At 42.8% G+C, this 16,360-nt stretch overlaps 1 protein-coding gene across 1 annotated transcript; it reads right to left on the bottom strand.

Moving 5' to 3' along the window:
• Window positions 1-637: 637 nt before the first annotated feature.
• LRRIQ4 (leucine rich repeats and IQ motif containing 4) lies at window positions 638-13,265 on the bottom strand. Its single transcript, XM_030864756.2, has 5 exons — window positions 12,246-13,265; window positions 7,247-7,420; window positions 5,661-5,799; window positions 4,446-4,642; window positions 638-790 (listed from the first exon to the last, which is right to left on the bottom strand). The coding sequence occupies exons 1-5, from the start codon at window positions 13,263-13,265 to the stop codon at window positions 638-640; spliced, it is 1,683 nt and encodes a 560-aa protein (XP_030720616.2).
• Window positions 13,266-16,360: the final 3,095 nt, after the last annotated feature.

The following is a 16,360-nucleotide window of genomic DNA, read 5'->3' on the forward strand; positions in this document are numbered from 1 at the left end:
GGATTGGAAGAGGGGTAGGTGGTAGGTGTGACTAAAAGCAATAGCACAAGGGAGATTGGTGGTGATTGATAGAACAATTCTGTATCTTGACTGTGGTGGTGGCTTCACAAAAGCTACATGTAAGAAAATTGCATTGGACTACACGCACTCACACACACAGACACACACATGCACACACACAAAAGTGCATGTATAAGTGATGGAATCTGAATAAGCCTTGTGGCTGGTAGTGAGGTCCATTTTCTGGTTTTGTTGCTATACTATAGTTATGTAGGATGTCAACACTGAGGGAGGGTGAAGGGTGCATGGACCTCCCTGTACATTTCTTTGGAACCTCCTGTGAATTATTTCATAATTGAAAGTTTTAAAAGTAGACATGATAGTACAGTGAACCTCCATGTACCTATCACATGCTTCTTTTTGGCCAATCTTATTTCAGCTGGATTCTTCACATTTACCTCTCCCTGATATTCTGAAGCAATTCCCAGGCATTTTAATCCATCAACATTTCAGTAAAAGAACCTTTATTTTTATATATAACCATAACTCTGTGAATAATTTTTGTGTGGTAGGCATCTAATTCCTAGAGATTCTTAATCCATCAGGGTTCATTACCTCAATTCATACATTTATAGAATTATTTCTTATTTTTCTTGACAGATTTTCCTTTTACATCCTGCTTTCCTTTCTTATCTTTTGGAGAATTCCTCCCCTTCTTTTGCAATTTTAGCAGGTCTTCAAATTTCCCAAATCCTTTGCGTACCATTATTCCACGCCACCATGCCTGAATCTGAAAACAAGAACAGCATCAGCTCGTACCACAGTGGACTGGGGATGGTTACAGCTCTTTGTTCTGGTATGTAGTTTTCAAGATGTGGAGAATGAATGTCACTAGAACTCTGAACCTTATTTTCTCTCTTTCTCACTTGGCCAGTCATCCAGGCAAAGCATTTTTCAAGTATTTGGTGCTTTATGTGCCAAGCACTGTTCTAGACATTTGGGAAACAGCAGCTAAATACCAATGTCACTGACTCTGTGGAACTCACATCCCAGTGAGGGGAATAGACGATAAACAATAAACACATGACTGTATGATTTGCCAGATGGCAGAGGTGACAGTGCACAGCAAGGGGAATGGGTATGCCTGTACCCTGCCTTCCTCTTGTTCCTGGACTACCTGCGCTCCTACCTACAGGCGGCCCTTACCTGTTCTTGAGATCCTATTCCTTCGCACCTGTTCAGGAAATCTCTTCTGTAGTAGACTCTTCGAACCTGCCAGTGGCTCCCTGTTTCTCTCAGAATAAAAACTCAAGTCCTGGCCTCTCACCTTCTGAGATGGCCCACACTCTGTCTGTGGAGTATGTTTCTACCAAGGTCATTTTCACCTCTTGAGATGGACGGCATTCTGTCTATGGAATGTGTATCTCTCTAAATAAATCCACGTCTTCAACAAAAACAAACAAACAAACAACCACCACCCCCCAAAACTCAGGGCCTTGCAATGGCTTACAAAGCCCTATCCAATCTGCCCCTCCCACCTGATCTCTTAACTGTCTCCCCCTTGCTCACTTGCTCCAGCAATGCAGACACACGCAGGCACTGCTCCAGCTCAGGGCCTTTGCCTTTACTGCTTCCTCTGCCTGGAACACTCTTCCTAATATTCAGATGGTTCACCCCTCCACTTTTTCAAGAATTTGCTCAATTGTCATTGCTATGGACTGAATTGTGTCCCCTGCTCCCACAATTCGTATGTTGAAAAGCCTTAATGCCCAATGTGGTGGTATTTGGAGACTGGGCCTTAGAAGGTAATGAGGTTAGATAAGGTCATGAGGGTGAGGCTCTCATGATGGAATCAGTGCTCTTATAAGAAGAGACATCAGAAAGCTTGCTCTTTCTCTGTCATGTGAGGACACGGTGAGAAGGCAGCCGTCTGCAAGGCAGGAAGGGAGCGCTCACCAGAAACTGACCATGCTGGCACCATGGACCATCCCGGACTTCTAGCCTCCAGAACTGTGAGAAAATAAGTTTCTGTTGTTCAAGCCACCCAAGCTATGATACATTGTAATGGCTGCCTGAGCTAAGACAGTCATTTTCCCAATGAGGCCTACCCTGACCATCTCATTAAATTGAAACCCTTATAAATCTAAAAAAAAAAAAAAAAAAAGATGCAAATGAACTTATTTACAAAACAGAAAGAGACTCACAGACTTAGAAAACAAATTTATGGGGCTTCCCTGGTGGCGCAGTGGTTGAGAATCTGCCTGCCAATTCAGGGGACACGCGTTCGAGCCCTGGTCTGGGAGGATCCCACATGCCGCAGAGCAACTGGGCTCGTGAGCCACAACTACTGAACCTGTGCTCTAAGCCCGTGAGCCACAACAGCTGAGCCCATGTGCTGCAACTACTGAAGCCTGTGCACCTAGAGCCTGTGCTCCTCAACAAGAGAAGTCACCGCAATGAGAAGCCCACCTACCATGACGAAGAGTAGCCCCTGCTCGCCGCAACTAGAGAAAAGTCTGCACGTAGCAACGAAGACCCAACGCAGCCAAAAATAAATAAATGTATTAAAATAATAATAATATTGATGTTGGCTCTAAAGACTGGGTAACCAATCCTTTTATAAGTCAGGTGGTTTCCGGCTCTTTGCCTTCAAGAAAAGTGAAGTTAATTTGTCAGCTTAGAGCCTGCTATCTATTTTTGGGGATACATCTGGAAGAAGTTCAGAGATATGTGAGGCCCTGTCACTTAAAACAAAACAATATAGGCAAAAAAAACACCTTTTTCCATTCTTGTCAACTTAAGAATTTAAACGAGGTTTCTCATCTGTAAAATAAAAAATAGGAACGGAACTGATGCCAAACTTTATCTCATTCTAGCAATAATTAATAGTTATGCAAGGATGTATAAACTATGTGAAAAAGTCTTTCCAAAACTCCTGTAAGTCAAATAATTAAATATCAAAATTTATAATGGATTTTATATTGTTTTGGTCAATTTTATACTACTACTAATTTCACTAAGACTCAATCCAGAACATTACAACACTGTGATCATAGAAAAAAATTTTAATTTAAAATTTTAATTTATATAAATATTTTTGTAGCCTAGAAGTATGAGGTGATCCGTAAATGACATACACACACACACACACACACATACACACACACACTAAGGTTAATTCTGAGGGGAAAATGGAATGGAAATACACGTTCAAGAAGAAAAAGAAATGACATAAAATTTTTGCATGTAAGATAAGAACTTGTTTACTGACATACCAAATCATAATGGTACTTAGATTCCATTGGATACATTTAAAATACTGATATAACAACTCTATTTTAAGATGTCAGTATGTAAAATTCACTGGAAAGTAAATCCTTTGCAATGATTTAAACTTAGTGACAAAAAAGGTTAAAAATCAATTTTAAAGTGTGCAAGAGGGTGCATGGCTTTTCAAAATGCTTTTAAGAAGTATCCCCCAAATATTATTTTCATTCCTGAGTATATACATATTAAAATTAATATTTTAACATAAACTTCTTTCCTTTATGTTGCAGCTCGGGCATTATTTTGATTTATTAAAATTATGTTTGTGGTAGCTTATATTATCTATGAGTTTAATTTCAGTAGCGTAAAGGAGGTATCACACAATATTTACCAGGAAAGGGAGGATGTTAGGTCTGATATGATTGAGGGCCATCGATAAAGGGTCTTACAGACCAAAGACTAACTCTTATTTCAGGTAACATGGAGAGCTGTCCACTTCAGCAGAGGCATGGCAAGATCTGACCTAGGTTTTAACAGCGTAGGTCTGACTGCTGAGTGGAAGATGTATCACAGGGGAAGCAGGTGAGGAAGTAGGGACACTAGTTGGAGGGCTAATGCAGTCATCTGGGTTTGAGATGATGGGGGTTTGGACCAGTTGAATGAAGAATACTGAATACTGACTGAAGTGGACACGTTCCTGGGCTGTCTGGGATATCCTTATGTTTCCATGGGCTTGGTGGGCAAGGAGGAGAGTGACAAGGCTCTTAGCCCTTTGATGCTAAGTTAGGGGCAGAGCAGAACTCTGGTCTCTAGACCTCTGATCCATAAATGCTTTCATTTCTAATTTTTCAGTCTCATCTTACTGACTTTGTTAACATCAGCTTTTCACTCCAGTGAATAGTCCAACAGTTTTAGATAGTTTGGGAATTTGAAGTTTTGGTTTCTTTTGCCTATTTGTCTGCTTCTCATCTGACACAGAGAAAAGGAACAGAAAAGACAAAAAATGCTAGGATGATGTTAAAAACTCTCTCGCTTAGCCCTGGGGATATAAAAGTAAATAAGAATCTCTAGTCTCAAGGTATAGATGTGTAAAGAGCAGCCTCATATATCTATAGTTTAACACTAATCCCACTCCAAGCAACTGTGAATACGTTATACAAAATTTTTGCTGATTTTACCTTTGTTGCCATTGTCTTCATATTTCTTCTTTCTTTAAGGTACGCCCGTACAGCCTCAGCGCCTTCGGCACACACTGTCATTGGGGGTTCTTCCATGGGATTGCCCATCAGTGTCAGAACTTTTAGATTCACTAGACTATCCAGATTCTCTGGAAGATGGGTGATCAAGTTGTCCTCGAGCCGTAATTCTTTCAAAGCTGAAATGATTTTTTTTTAAATAATGAATTTGTCTTAAAAACAAGCAAAATTAAAGCATGCATTCTTGAGTCCAATCACTTTGAAATGTTTCCTCCTATGCCATGTAACAAAAGACGGCACATTTAATGAGGCAAACCAAGTTCTCTTTTTCATAACAACTCAAGGTTGTTGGAGCCAGTGTAAATTAGTGTTAGAGACAGGAAAATAGTAAATACTAAAAAATGTTGAGAACGTTCCATTCCTCCAGGGATCAAAGAGAGGATAAAAATGCACGGTCTGGAGCATGACTAAGGAGTACCTCATACCCGCCCCTGCCGCTAATCTTTGAATTATGTCCTATGGGTATGGGTAGGCAACAGCTTCCACTCATATTCCTTCATCCTCCTTTCATTAAAGAATAAGTCATAGCTTGAAAACACATCTATAAATCTGAAGATTCAGCACATCATGGCAAAGAAAAAGTTTTTGTTTGGTTCCTGTAGGATCTCAGCAAAAGCCTGTTCAGCGAATGGATGGATTTACAAATAGTGGTTTAGCCTAGTGGAAAATGTTTGCATGTTCAAATATGAATCATGTATGATTTTTCATGTCAATCATGTAGCTCCAAAAGTCCCCCCTTGCTAATTTCATTACTCTGGGTCAATCCTTTTCCTTTTATTCAAGTGACTTATTGACCTAAAGCAAATTTAATACGGGACCCCCAACTCCAAATTCTGGCAGATAGTAGGTATTCAGTAAATTCTTGTTCATGGCATAATGACTATATGGATGAGTGCTAACTTTCTTAGCAGTTGCTATTTTCTTTTCAATTCTTAATAAACAATCTAATTGCCTTTGTGAGGCTCTTAGCTGTGCTAACCTGGCACCTGGCCTTCCCCACACTACTAGGAAGCTCTGCAAGGAGATGATGGGGTAGGTCTAAGCCCTCATCACTGAGATTGATCTTTAGTAGGGCAAGGAAGCCTTCAACGCTGGTCTCAAACTCCACTGGGCTGTGGATCTACAAAGAGTCCTCACCTTGTGCTTGGCAAATGGCATCTGGAAGTTGCTTAATCAGATTGCAGCGGCAATCAAGAATTTCCAAGTTGGGCATCGATCCCAAGGATACAGGCAGGTACTCGAGATGATTGTTCTCTACATACAGCTCTTTAAGACTCTGAAATAACATGAGAGTATACCGTAATGACCCTTACATTGATAAAAGAATTATGGTAACCAGAATCACCTGTGAGTTCCCATGTTCTTTCTTTTTTTTCTTTTAATATTTATTTACTTAGGCTGTTCTGGGTCTTAGTTGCTGCATGTGGACTCCTAGTTTCAGCATGCATGCAGGATCTTGTTCCCCGGCCAGGGATCAAACCTGGGCTCCCTGCATTGGGAGTGCAGAGTCTTACCCACTGGACCACCAGGGAATTCCCTCCATGTTCTTTCAATGGGGATATTATGCATTGGGGTAAAGGGAAACACACATTTAAAGAATCATCATCAAAAACTACAATTATTTTTGAGTTAAGCCATCATTTGCGGTTCTCACGTATGCAGGGAAAAGAGAACATGGGAATCTAGTGTTTATTTGTTTCACGAGAACTTTATGGAAAAACAGTTTGGATCATTTAACTACAAATATCATTTGCTCCCTTTCAACAGCTAATTCTCTGTGGCAGTTGCTACAGAATTGCAATTGCCACAGACATCAATCCAACATTGCCCAAGTGGATGTAACCACAATGTACAGAGAATAGGTTAACTATTTTCAGATTCACTGGGCAAGATTTTAATGTTTGCATTTCACCCTAAGATTTTGGAGAGTGTGGCGTGACATGTACAAGGAGCAAGTTGATGAAAGCAGTTCTGTGAACACAGGGCAAAGGAACAGAGAATTAGGAATAGGTGAGACGTACCTGTTCTGTACATGCCATTGCTCAGTTCCAGGACTGGGAGTTATGTAGTTACACCTACTTTATCATTATTAAAGTTACACCTAGTTTATCATTATTAAAGTGTAGCACCAGGAACATGAAAAAAAAAATCTTTAAAGTACGCATACATAAAGACACACTGGTATGGCTACTTTGAATGATGTCATCTTGTTGCTTTGCTAGGATTTAGCATAGTGCTGTGGACCCATCTTCAGCATGAACCTGGTGCAATAGTTAAGTACACCATGATACGCCTTCCACCATGCAGGGAGGGAAATCAGACTGTCCCATCCAAAATGCAGACTCCCAGCCATGTCATCTGATACCTTAACTTCAAAATAGTATCATTTTCAGAGAATATTTTTTAAAAGTGGAAATTAATTGCAAAGTGGTATGGCTCAGTTTCTGCAAATAAAACATGCCAAAGCACACAGTAGAAACAAGTATGGCTTGACATATCCAAGAGCAATTACAATACAATGTTCTTGGAGGATGGATCCCGGGGCTGTTTAGGAAGACAGTGGAAGCCTCAAAGCGTAACAGTGACTGCTTGCTGGCAGCTAGGAATCTCGTATGGATGATTCCACATGCAACCTGTGAGAACAACACCAAGTCTTCTCAGTATCAGCCAATTTAAGGAATCAGGGCGTATAATTTTTTGCCTGCTCGTTTGGGGAGGCTTACCTGGAGTTTCCTAATGCATTCTGGCATATGGGTAAGCTTGGCTCCCTGATCTTGGCCAATGTATAATTTCTCTAAAGACTCTAAAGAAAGGATTTCTTCTGGAAAGGAAGGAAACTGGTTTCCGGTTAGTCCAAGAATCTTCAGTTTTGAAAGTAAACCAAAGTTTGACGGTAACTGGAAGTATTCCAAAAAGATAAGTCAAGATTATTCAGGTCAAGATTATTTTTAACAGTAAGAAAATAAATTGGGCTTTTAGTTTTGAGGCAGAATGTTTAAAAAATAAGTAGAGCAATTTAGCATCTCCTACTGATGAAAAGTTAGCCCATACGTTTGCATATATAGTATTTATACTCATATATAAAGTCTGGAGTTCTACCTTTCCCCCAGCCTCTCTGCTCTTTACTTTTACGCACTGGATAAAATTAGAGCAATTTTTAACCTACTTTATTGCAAATTTTTAAGCTGTAGTGTATCAAATGCTTGACACTACTGAAAGAAAAAGTACTAAGCTTATTAGTGTAATATTGCAACTATAATATTCATAATTAATTCTGTTATTGGAACTGATCAATTTAGTGACATGACCTCTCACCCTTAAAGGCTTTAGCTCAGCAATTCTGAAACTTCAGTTAAAATCTCAGTTGGAAGGAAACAATGAATTACAATTATATCTTCTGCCCTCCAGTGAATCCCAAGGCTATCTGTCCTGGTATTAGGCAGGCATTTCACAGACTCCCACTCCCAGACTTTCAGAGTTGGAAAGCCTTAAAAAGGTCTCTCTATTCTAACCCTCTAATATGGTGGTGGAACATGTTCCATCGCTAGCCATCCAGCCCATATTTAAACACCACCTCCTGGGATGAAAAGCTCATTGGCTGAAGACCACTACTTACCAAATTTCCTTCTCCTGTCAAGCCAAAAATCTGTGTCACTAATACATCCACCTATTGGCCTCTTTCTGGTCCTCTGGAACCACATGGAAAAATCTCACTCTTAAAATATGTGACACAACCCTATTGATTATGTTACAGAAATACCTATTTTCTTGTAGGAAAAAAGGCCCAATTCTGTGTCTTAATAGCTTCTTAACTCATTTTGAAATATAGTTCCCTGGCAAATCCTTCCTCACGGGTCCCTGCTTCAGCCTTTGGGCTTTCCTCCCACCCATTCCCTAATCTGCCACTCTACTTTTCATGACAATGGTTAATAGGGTTTGGCTCAACCCAATCTCTCTCTAGATGGGTGGAATAGGTAAATAATTAGTGAATAGATTATCTCTATAGTGGGCTTTCTTTTGACCTACAGGCCAAAGTCTCATACACTTGGAATCTGCCATAAGCCATTTTTCTCTTTATTGTGTAGTGTGAGGGTTCATTTTCGTAAAAAGTTATAAACTGCTTACAGTTTTACTTATTTATTAACATTAAAAAAAGAAAACTCAGAACAAGTCAACTTCCAGAGAAACTGATGTTTAAGCTTTCCTTCTTGGCTATTTCAAAATTCTTCATCAGGCCCTTAGATCCCTTCAGTGGGAAGCATCTGCATTCAATGCAGTCCAAAATAATGGGGAAAGAGTTTTCAATCTAACCACTTCATTATAACCTAGTCATTTCACTCTTATTGCTGTTTACTTCGTTCATAGGTTTAGCTTTTCTTTTTCAAAAGCCTACTGAATTTTAAAGATTTTTTTCCCCAGGATATTTAAGATCTAATAATTAATCCCGTCATAGTCATATCAAAGTATAGTGTAAGTAAACTTGGATGTACAGAAAACCTGCCGAGCGTCAAATGAGAACAATTATTGCTGACACTATAATTGAGCTGTAGCCATTCTGAGGTTGAATTTTCCCCCTTAATAGTGTGAATGAAAAATGTTACCAGCCAAATCAGTAAAACAAAAGATGTTGCAGCCCCCTGACAGTGAGCCCTGAGGGAACTCAGGATGGAGACAAATGGGCTGCCCACTCCCAAGCCCTCAGCCACTGCAGTCACCCTCCACGGTGCACCCTGAGGAGACTCAGGATGGCCCTAGATAGCTGAGGTGCATATCAAAGGAATGATTTCAGTGAGCCCAGACTCTTGCACCTTCCCATACACAGAAATGCGCTAAATTCCTTAACTTGAGAATTTGGTTTTCTTTAATTAACAGTAATCTTTTGAAGTTCCCACTACCTGGTCTTTGTTGCAAAAAGTCCTATATATCCCGGCTCCTCCCTTCCCTCTGTGGAGCAGACCCTCTGAGCTATCTGAGAGGCTGCATCCCCCGCTTAAGTCCTCAGTTTTGTCCACCAAATAAAACATAATTCTCAACTTTTAGATTGTTTGTCTTTTTTCAGTCAACAATAGAAATGTACCATACAAATAAACTCCATCTAGATACACACTGAAAGTTAGCTATTTTTGCCTCCATCTAGGAAAGAAAAAGCAACTGGCCAGGCTTCTAGCGCCAGAAGGCCATGAGGCAAATTTTGGGGTGTGATAAGGCGTTGGCTTAAAGGCAACGTGTCATTATGGAGAGAAATGCATTGGGAGGTTGCTGGAGGCATAATAGGAAATTGAAAAAGGAAGACAAAAGCCGCAGAAATACCATCATAAGAACTGAAGAATAATAAGCACTGGTACGTGGAGATTTTCATGTTCAACATAATAACATTGAACGTGTTCACATTTAGGTGCAGTTTGACTTGCAGTAAAACTTGGTGTTGGGTGAGGCTAATCTTTGTTAAGGAGCCATCTGTGTGTGATTCCCTCCTCCACCCTGATTTCTTGAAATGTCTCACAGGGAAGGGTTAGGTATCACTCGTGACTCAATAGGATTTAAGTGAACTTCCCAAGGGTGCTTTATATTTTGAGCCTTTCACTCCCAACTGTGGAATGACAGACTTTGTTCACTATAAAAGGAATTTCTTACATGAGCTGCAGAAGAATTGGGAGCCGGGCAGAGGACTTCTCACAGAACCTCGAAAATCCTCCAAGGTGGGCTGCTACCTAAGTAGAAATTGAGTCCTAGATTCTCTTCCTAAATCTTAAAGTCATCATCAAAATATTTACTTCCTGAAAGGCAGTTTTGAAACTCTCTAGCAATGAGGAAAACCAAAAAAAAAAAAAAAAAAACCCCAAAGTTCTAGAAATTGAAAGTCAAGTAAAAGATTAAAAAAGAACAAAAAACAACTTTAAGGCTAGGTCTTTTATAATGTATGAAGTACATGAGAGTGGTGTTCACGGCTAGGAAAAACAGACCTAATATTTGGTTACTGTTGTTGATTTCCAAACCTCCCTTTCTCTCTCTCTACAGTTGTCTTTTGCTTTTTTTTTTTTTTTTTTTTTTCGCAGTACGCGGGCCTCTCACCGTTGTGGCCTCTCCCGTTGCAGAACACAGGCTCCGGATGCGCAGGCTCAGCGGCCGTGGCTCACGGGCCTAGCCACTCTGCGGCATGTGGGATCTTCCCGGACCGGGGCACGAACCCGTGTCCCCTGCGTCGGCAGGCAGACTCTCAATCACTGCGCCACCAGGGAAGCCCTGTCTTTTGCTTTTAACAGAACTCTGTTCTTTTAAATTTTCAAATATGAAAAAAAAAAGATATATTCAATATCTTGTAATAACCTATAATGGAAAAGAATCTGAAAAAGAAACATATATACACAACTGAATCACTTTGCTGTACACCTGAAACTAACACAACATTGTAAATCAACTATATTTCAATAAAAACATAAAATAAAAAAAAGCATCTGTACCCGCCGTCCAAACCTTTCGTTAATGAACAAAATGAACTACTGCAATTAAAATTGAGTTCTTGGGGCTTCCCTGGTGGCGCAGTGGTTGAGAGTCCGCCTGCCGATGCAGGGGACACAGGTTCATGCCCCGGTCTGGGAAGATCCCACATGCCGTGGAGCGGCTGGGCCCGTGAGCCATGGCCGCTGAGCCTGCGTGTCCAGAGCCTGTGCTCCACAACGGGAGAGGCCACAACAGTGAGAGGCCCGCGTACCGCAAAAAAAAAAAAACAAAACAAATTGAATTATGATCCCATCCTCATTTCCTTGACTTCCTTCCCTCTTCCAAGAGGCAGCCATTATTAGGAATTTAGTGAGTTTTTTTCCAGTACATATTTTTATACTTTTATTACATATAAAAATATCCATAAAATGTGTTGTGTGTTGTGTGTATGTAGTTTTGTGTGATTAAAGATTTATATGTGATATAATATTCTGCCATTAGGTGTTTTACTTTTTAATAAACATCACACTTTTGAGATCTACCCACACTGGCACGTATAACTCCAGTTCACTTAAATTATTGTGTAGTATTCCATTTTACAAACATACCGCAATTTACTTGCGAATTCCTCTACCAACTGACATTTAGATTATCTCCCGTACGTCATGATTATCAACAATGTTACCATGAACGTTTTTGAACACACCACGCTGCACACATGTGGGAGAGTTTCTCTAGGGACAAACTGATTTTGCAGTTTCCCGTGAATGGAACATTAAAGCCTAAGGCTGTATGTGTCAGAGAACTCTGCTGTTTCAGGAAACCCCGTTAGGAGGTAGTCTTGTTAAGAACATGAACCCTGCAACCCAGTGCTGTGGGTTGGCATCCTGACTCTCTCATGTACAGGTGTGTGGCCTTGACAAGTTAGTTAAGCTCCGCATGCCTCATTTTCCTCATAGATCATTGAGGATAATATCAGCCACATCGAAAAGTTATTGTGAGGATTAAATGGGATAATATCAATACATGTAAAACACTTAGCCCAGTGACCGGCACGTACATATTGTAAGTAAACATCAGCTACTGTTTATGATCACTATTGCTATTCAGAGCGGGAAAAGTAACATAAATGGTGACCCTGTTGGATATATCTGTTAACCCCGGATTTTCACTCGTAAACTCAGTTCGAATTTCCTGATGTTTAGACACAGAACTACACCAGCTTAGGGCCGGAAGGGCCCTTGGTGGGAGCATAGCGACAGCCAGGAAGGGGATCGGTACCTTGCATATTTTATTATCATCCAGCGCCAGGATTTCCAGGTTCTGCAGCTCACAGATCTGCAATGGACAGCGTTCCAGATAGTTCTGGCTGAGATCGAGGAAGCGCAGGTTAACCAGGCGTCGGAAGGGGCGGCGCAGCACCCGCAGGCCGGTGTTGTGCAGGTAGAGCAGGTGCAGCGAGGTCCACCTGCAAAGGACGTGCGGCACCTTCTCTAGGTGGTTCCCGCTCAGCCCAATCTCCGTCACCTGCGAGAGCTCGGCCAGGGTGTGCGGGACGGAGTGGAGGCGATTGTGGGATAAATCCAGCACCGACAGCTTGGAGCACTGGCACAGCGACTCCGGGAGAGCAGGCAGGCTGTTGTAGGCCACGTAGAGCTTCTTCAGCTTCGACAGGTTCCCAATCTCTTCTGGGATGGCACTTAGCTTGTTCTCATCCAGGTCGATGATCTCCAGGTTGAAGAGACCACACAGCTCCAGAGGGAAAACTTCAAATTGGTTTTGCTTCAGGTGGATCTCCCTCAGTTTGGTCTGGTTCACTATTTCCTTGGGCAGAGATTTCAGGTGGTTTCCCGCCAGTCCGAGCAGCTCAAGGTGGTGAAGGCGTTTACAGACGAGGGTGGGGATCTCCGCCAGGTCCGTGCGGTAGAGGCGGAGCTCACGCAACTTGCTGATGCCGCCGAGGACCCGAAGGGACGAGGCCAGGAGCGGGTTGTCACTCAGGTCCAGGCCCTCCATGTTGCTCAGCTTCCCCAGCTCGGGGCACAGATTCTTCAGCTTGTTCTTGTTCAGGTAGAGGATCCTGACATCCCTTAAATGCTGAATATCCTTGGGGATTTCTGCAATCTGATTGTTTTCCAGATGCACTTCCTCTAATTCTCGTAAGCCTAAAATCTCCGCTGGAATGGTAAGCAAGCTCTGATTAGAAGCGTCAATGAAAAATGTTCTATCAGAGACCTGTTGTGGATCATTTTTCTGATGAATTCTAGATGAATGTTCTGATTTTGTGCTGTCATTTGACATTATTCTGATGGAAAGTTCAAATATTCAAAATCTGAAATATTGTGAAAAGAAACAAAAACAATATCAGTTTACTTGCCACCAGATTTGGTATCCTTAAGAGAAATAAAGTTTAGTTGATTAAATTGAGTGCTCACTACGACACAACATAAAATGTAGGCTTTTGTGTTTCATGTTGGGAGAATACCCCTCTTTCTCCTAACAGGTTGACTTATATTTTAAAAGAAGGATTGTCTAATTTCAATTTTTAGAAATGCCTCTTTTGATTCTATTTTCAGGTTGGATGTGGAAGGTTGCAAAAGATCATTGATCTTACCATAAACACCGAGAAAACATTAGGAAAAAAATAGTACTTTAAAATACTGCATTTTGGGGAGTTCCCTGTGGCTTAGTGGTTAGTATTCTGGGCTTTTACTGCCATGACCTGGGTTCAGTCCCTGGTCAGGGAACTGAGGTCCCGCAAGCTGCGTGGCCAAAAAACGAAACAAAAATTGCATTTTTCCTTAAATCCCCCAGAGAGTTGTGGATGTAAAGAAGGCCAGTAGAGGGCTTCCCTGGTGGCGCAGTGGTTGACAGTCCACCTGCCGATGCAGGGAACACGGGTTCGTGCCCCGGTCCAGGAAGATCCCACATGCCGCGGAGCAGCTGGGTCCGTGAGCCATGGCCGCTGAGCCTGCGCGTCCGGAGCCTGTGCTCCGCAACGGGAGAAGCCACGACAGTGAGAGGCCCGCGTACCACCCCCCCAAAAAAAATCCAGAAAGTTTCACAAAGCAAAACTTGAATTTTCCGTGCCCTGGCAACTATTTCATAGCTTTTACATGGTATTTACAGCTGTTTATATAGCATTTACATTGTATTAGGTATTATACGTGGTCTAGGGGTGATTTAAAGGATGCAAGGAGGACGTGCATTGGTTATATGCAAATACTATGTTGTTTTATATAAGGGCCTTGAGCATCCACGGATATTGGGATCCGAGTGGGTCCTGGAACTAATCCCTTAGGACACCGAGGGACGACAAGGAACAATGACATCCTCACATACTTTCTTTGGTTCTGACTTCTAGAAATCTCAGATTCGAGTTAGACCTCTACTCCGAGTTCTTGACACATAAGCACCCAGTGAATCCACTCAGCATCCCTCTCCCCTGCTCCCCTACCCCCCAATCAGGGAGGGTTTTTTTCCCAAACTACATCCCTCCTCCATATCTGGAAATCACTAGGGGTGATGAGAAAGGTACTAATGGAAATGAGCTGTACATGTGGTGTCTTTTTGACCATCCTATTTGATATGCATTTTGACATTGCAGGCTGTCGTTCTGTGTAAATACTGTTTTGTTTTGCTAAGGCAGACGGGGAGAACAGTGCTGTAGTGCCGTTTGCCTGGTTAAAGCAGCTCTTACCTGTTTATTCTGTTCTGACCCTGTTTGTTAGTCACTCTCTAGAACAAAAGTCTAATTCTGCCCTTCTTGCTCCTTTGGAAGAGTATGCTTCCCTTGCCCTGGAGCAGCAATTAATTAATCCTCAACCTCTCTTTCCCCTATTTTCTTAACTCAAAATACTTTAAGGGAGGAATAGGGAAGGGCGGGTGCTGAATTGCACCTACACTCACACTTGAGTATTTCAGGCTACCTCTCAACTTTGTTGGTAGCACGTGGGATAAATGAAAATATAATTGTCTTTTCTATCATCATCATGTGTAATCTGAAGAAATACAAGTGATGCTTAACATCTGTGGGTGATGCTTAAAAATCTCTTGAGGCACAGGGTTTCAAGAGACCTCTGCCTTGCCTGGCACAATTTCTTGGCAGTGGAGCGGTGGTCTGGAATTGGCTGGTGGGGTAGTGGGAAGGAGAGAGGACTCAGACATTTTGTTTTTCACCTTTGAACTGTCTTCCTAACTGGCCTGTTTTTACCTTGAGGATCTTCCTTACACCTTTGCTCAGGCCAAGGAGTCTCTGACTGGTTCCAGAGTCCTCTACAGCAGGGGTCCCCAACCCCCGGGGCCATGGACCGGTACCGGTCCGCAGCCTGTTAGGAACCGGGCCGCACAGCAGGAGATGAGTGGCGGTGAGTGAGCGAAGCTTCATCTGCCCTCCCCATCGCTCACGTTACTGCCTGAACCATCCCCCGCCCCTTTCACCCCCCCATACCTCCCCCCCAACCCCCATCTGTGGAAAAATTGTCTTCCACGAAACCGGTCCCTGGTGCCAAAAAGGTTGGGGACCACTGCTCTACAGGGGCCTTCCACTTCTCTTCGATCTATGGTAACCCCAAATAGATGGCCTTCCTTCCCTCCTTCCTTTTTTTCTCTCCCCCAGGCCCAAGTACCAAATCGTGAACATGTTACCCTGTAACTATCGCTGGGTTCTGTCTCCTTCTCATTCCCCAAAGTCCAGTCTTAGCTGATGCTTTATGATCTCTCCTGAGCTGCTTCATACTGCATCTCCCCTAGGTCGTGTCAAATCCATCCTCCATCAGCTGTTCCCCATTTGAGAGCTCCCAGCGCCCTGCCCCATAACAGCTCTGCTTCTCAGAGGATGCACAGGACTCCACGTGGATCTGGCCTCGCTTGCCACAGAGCTCCCCCTTCGCCCCCAATACACAGTCTGGGCTCATCTGGGCAGCCCCAAGAACCTGCACATCTCCAGAAACGCACAAAGCAGTTTTGCCCTCTGGCAGGTTCACCCCGGCCAGTCAGAATGATACCTCTTCCAAGAAGCCCTCCCTGATGCCCCCACCCCTCCGCAAGACTGATCGACAAGCCTCTTTATGCTCCCTTACCTTCGTGCCCTATCTGTGCTAGTGCCACTCTGTGCTTTTGCGCCTGGCCTCCGCAGGTACGTGCACACTTTGGGGAAAGGACTGTGTCATAATCGTCTTTGTATCCCCGGGCCCTAGCCCATCAGCTGGGCCCCCTAAACCTCGAGAACTTCTCCCTGCAAAGGAGCCAGGGTGCCCTCCCTCAGTGTCTTTAACCCAGGGCAGGTGACCTGGACCCAGACGGGGTGACCTAGGAGCCTCCATAGCATCGGCGGTCACTGCCCGCCCAATCAGGCCTCAGGGACCAAGGGAGTAATGGCGAAGGTCGCCACAGCC

The sequence above is a fragment of the Globicephala melas genome, chromosome 4 (genome assembly GCF_963455315.2).
Source record: "Globicephala melas chromosome 4, mGloMel1.2, whole genome shotgun sequence".
Classification (NCBI taxonomy): Eukaryota; Metazoa; Chordata; class Mammalia; order Artiodactyla; family Delphinidae; genus Globicephala; species Globicephala melas.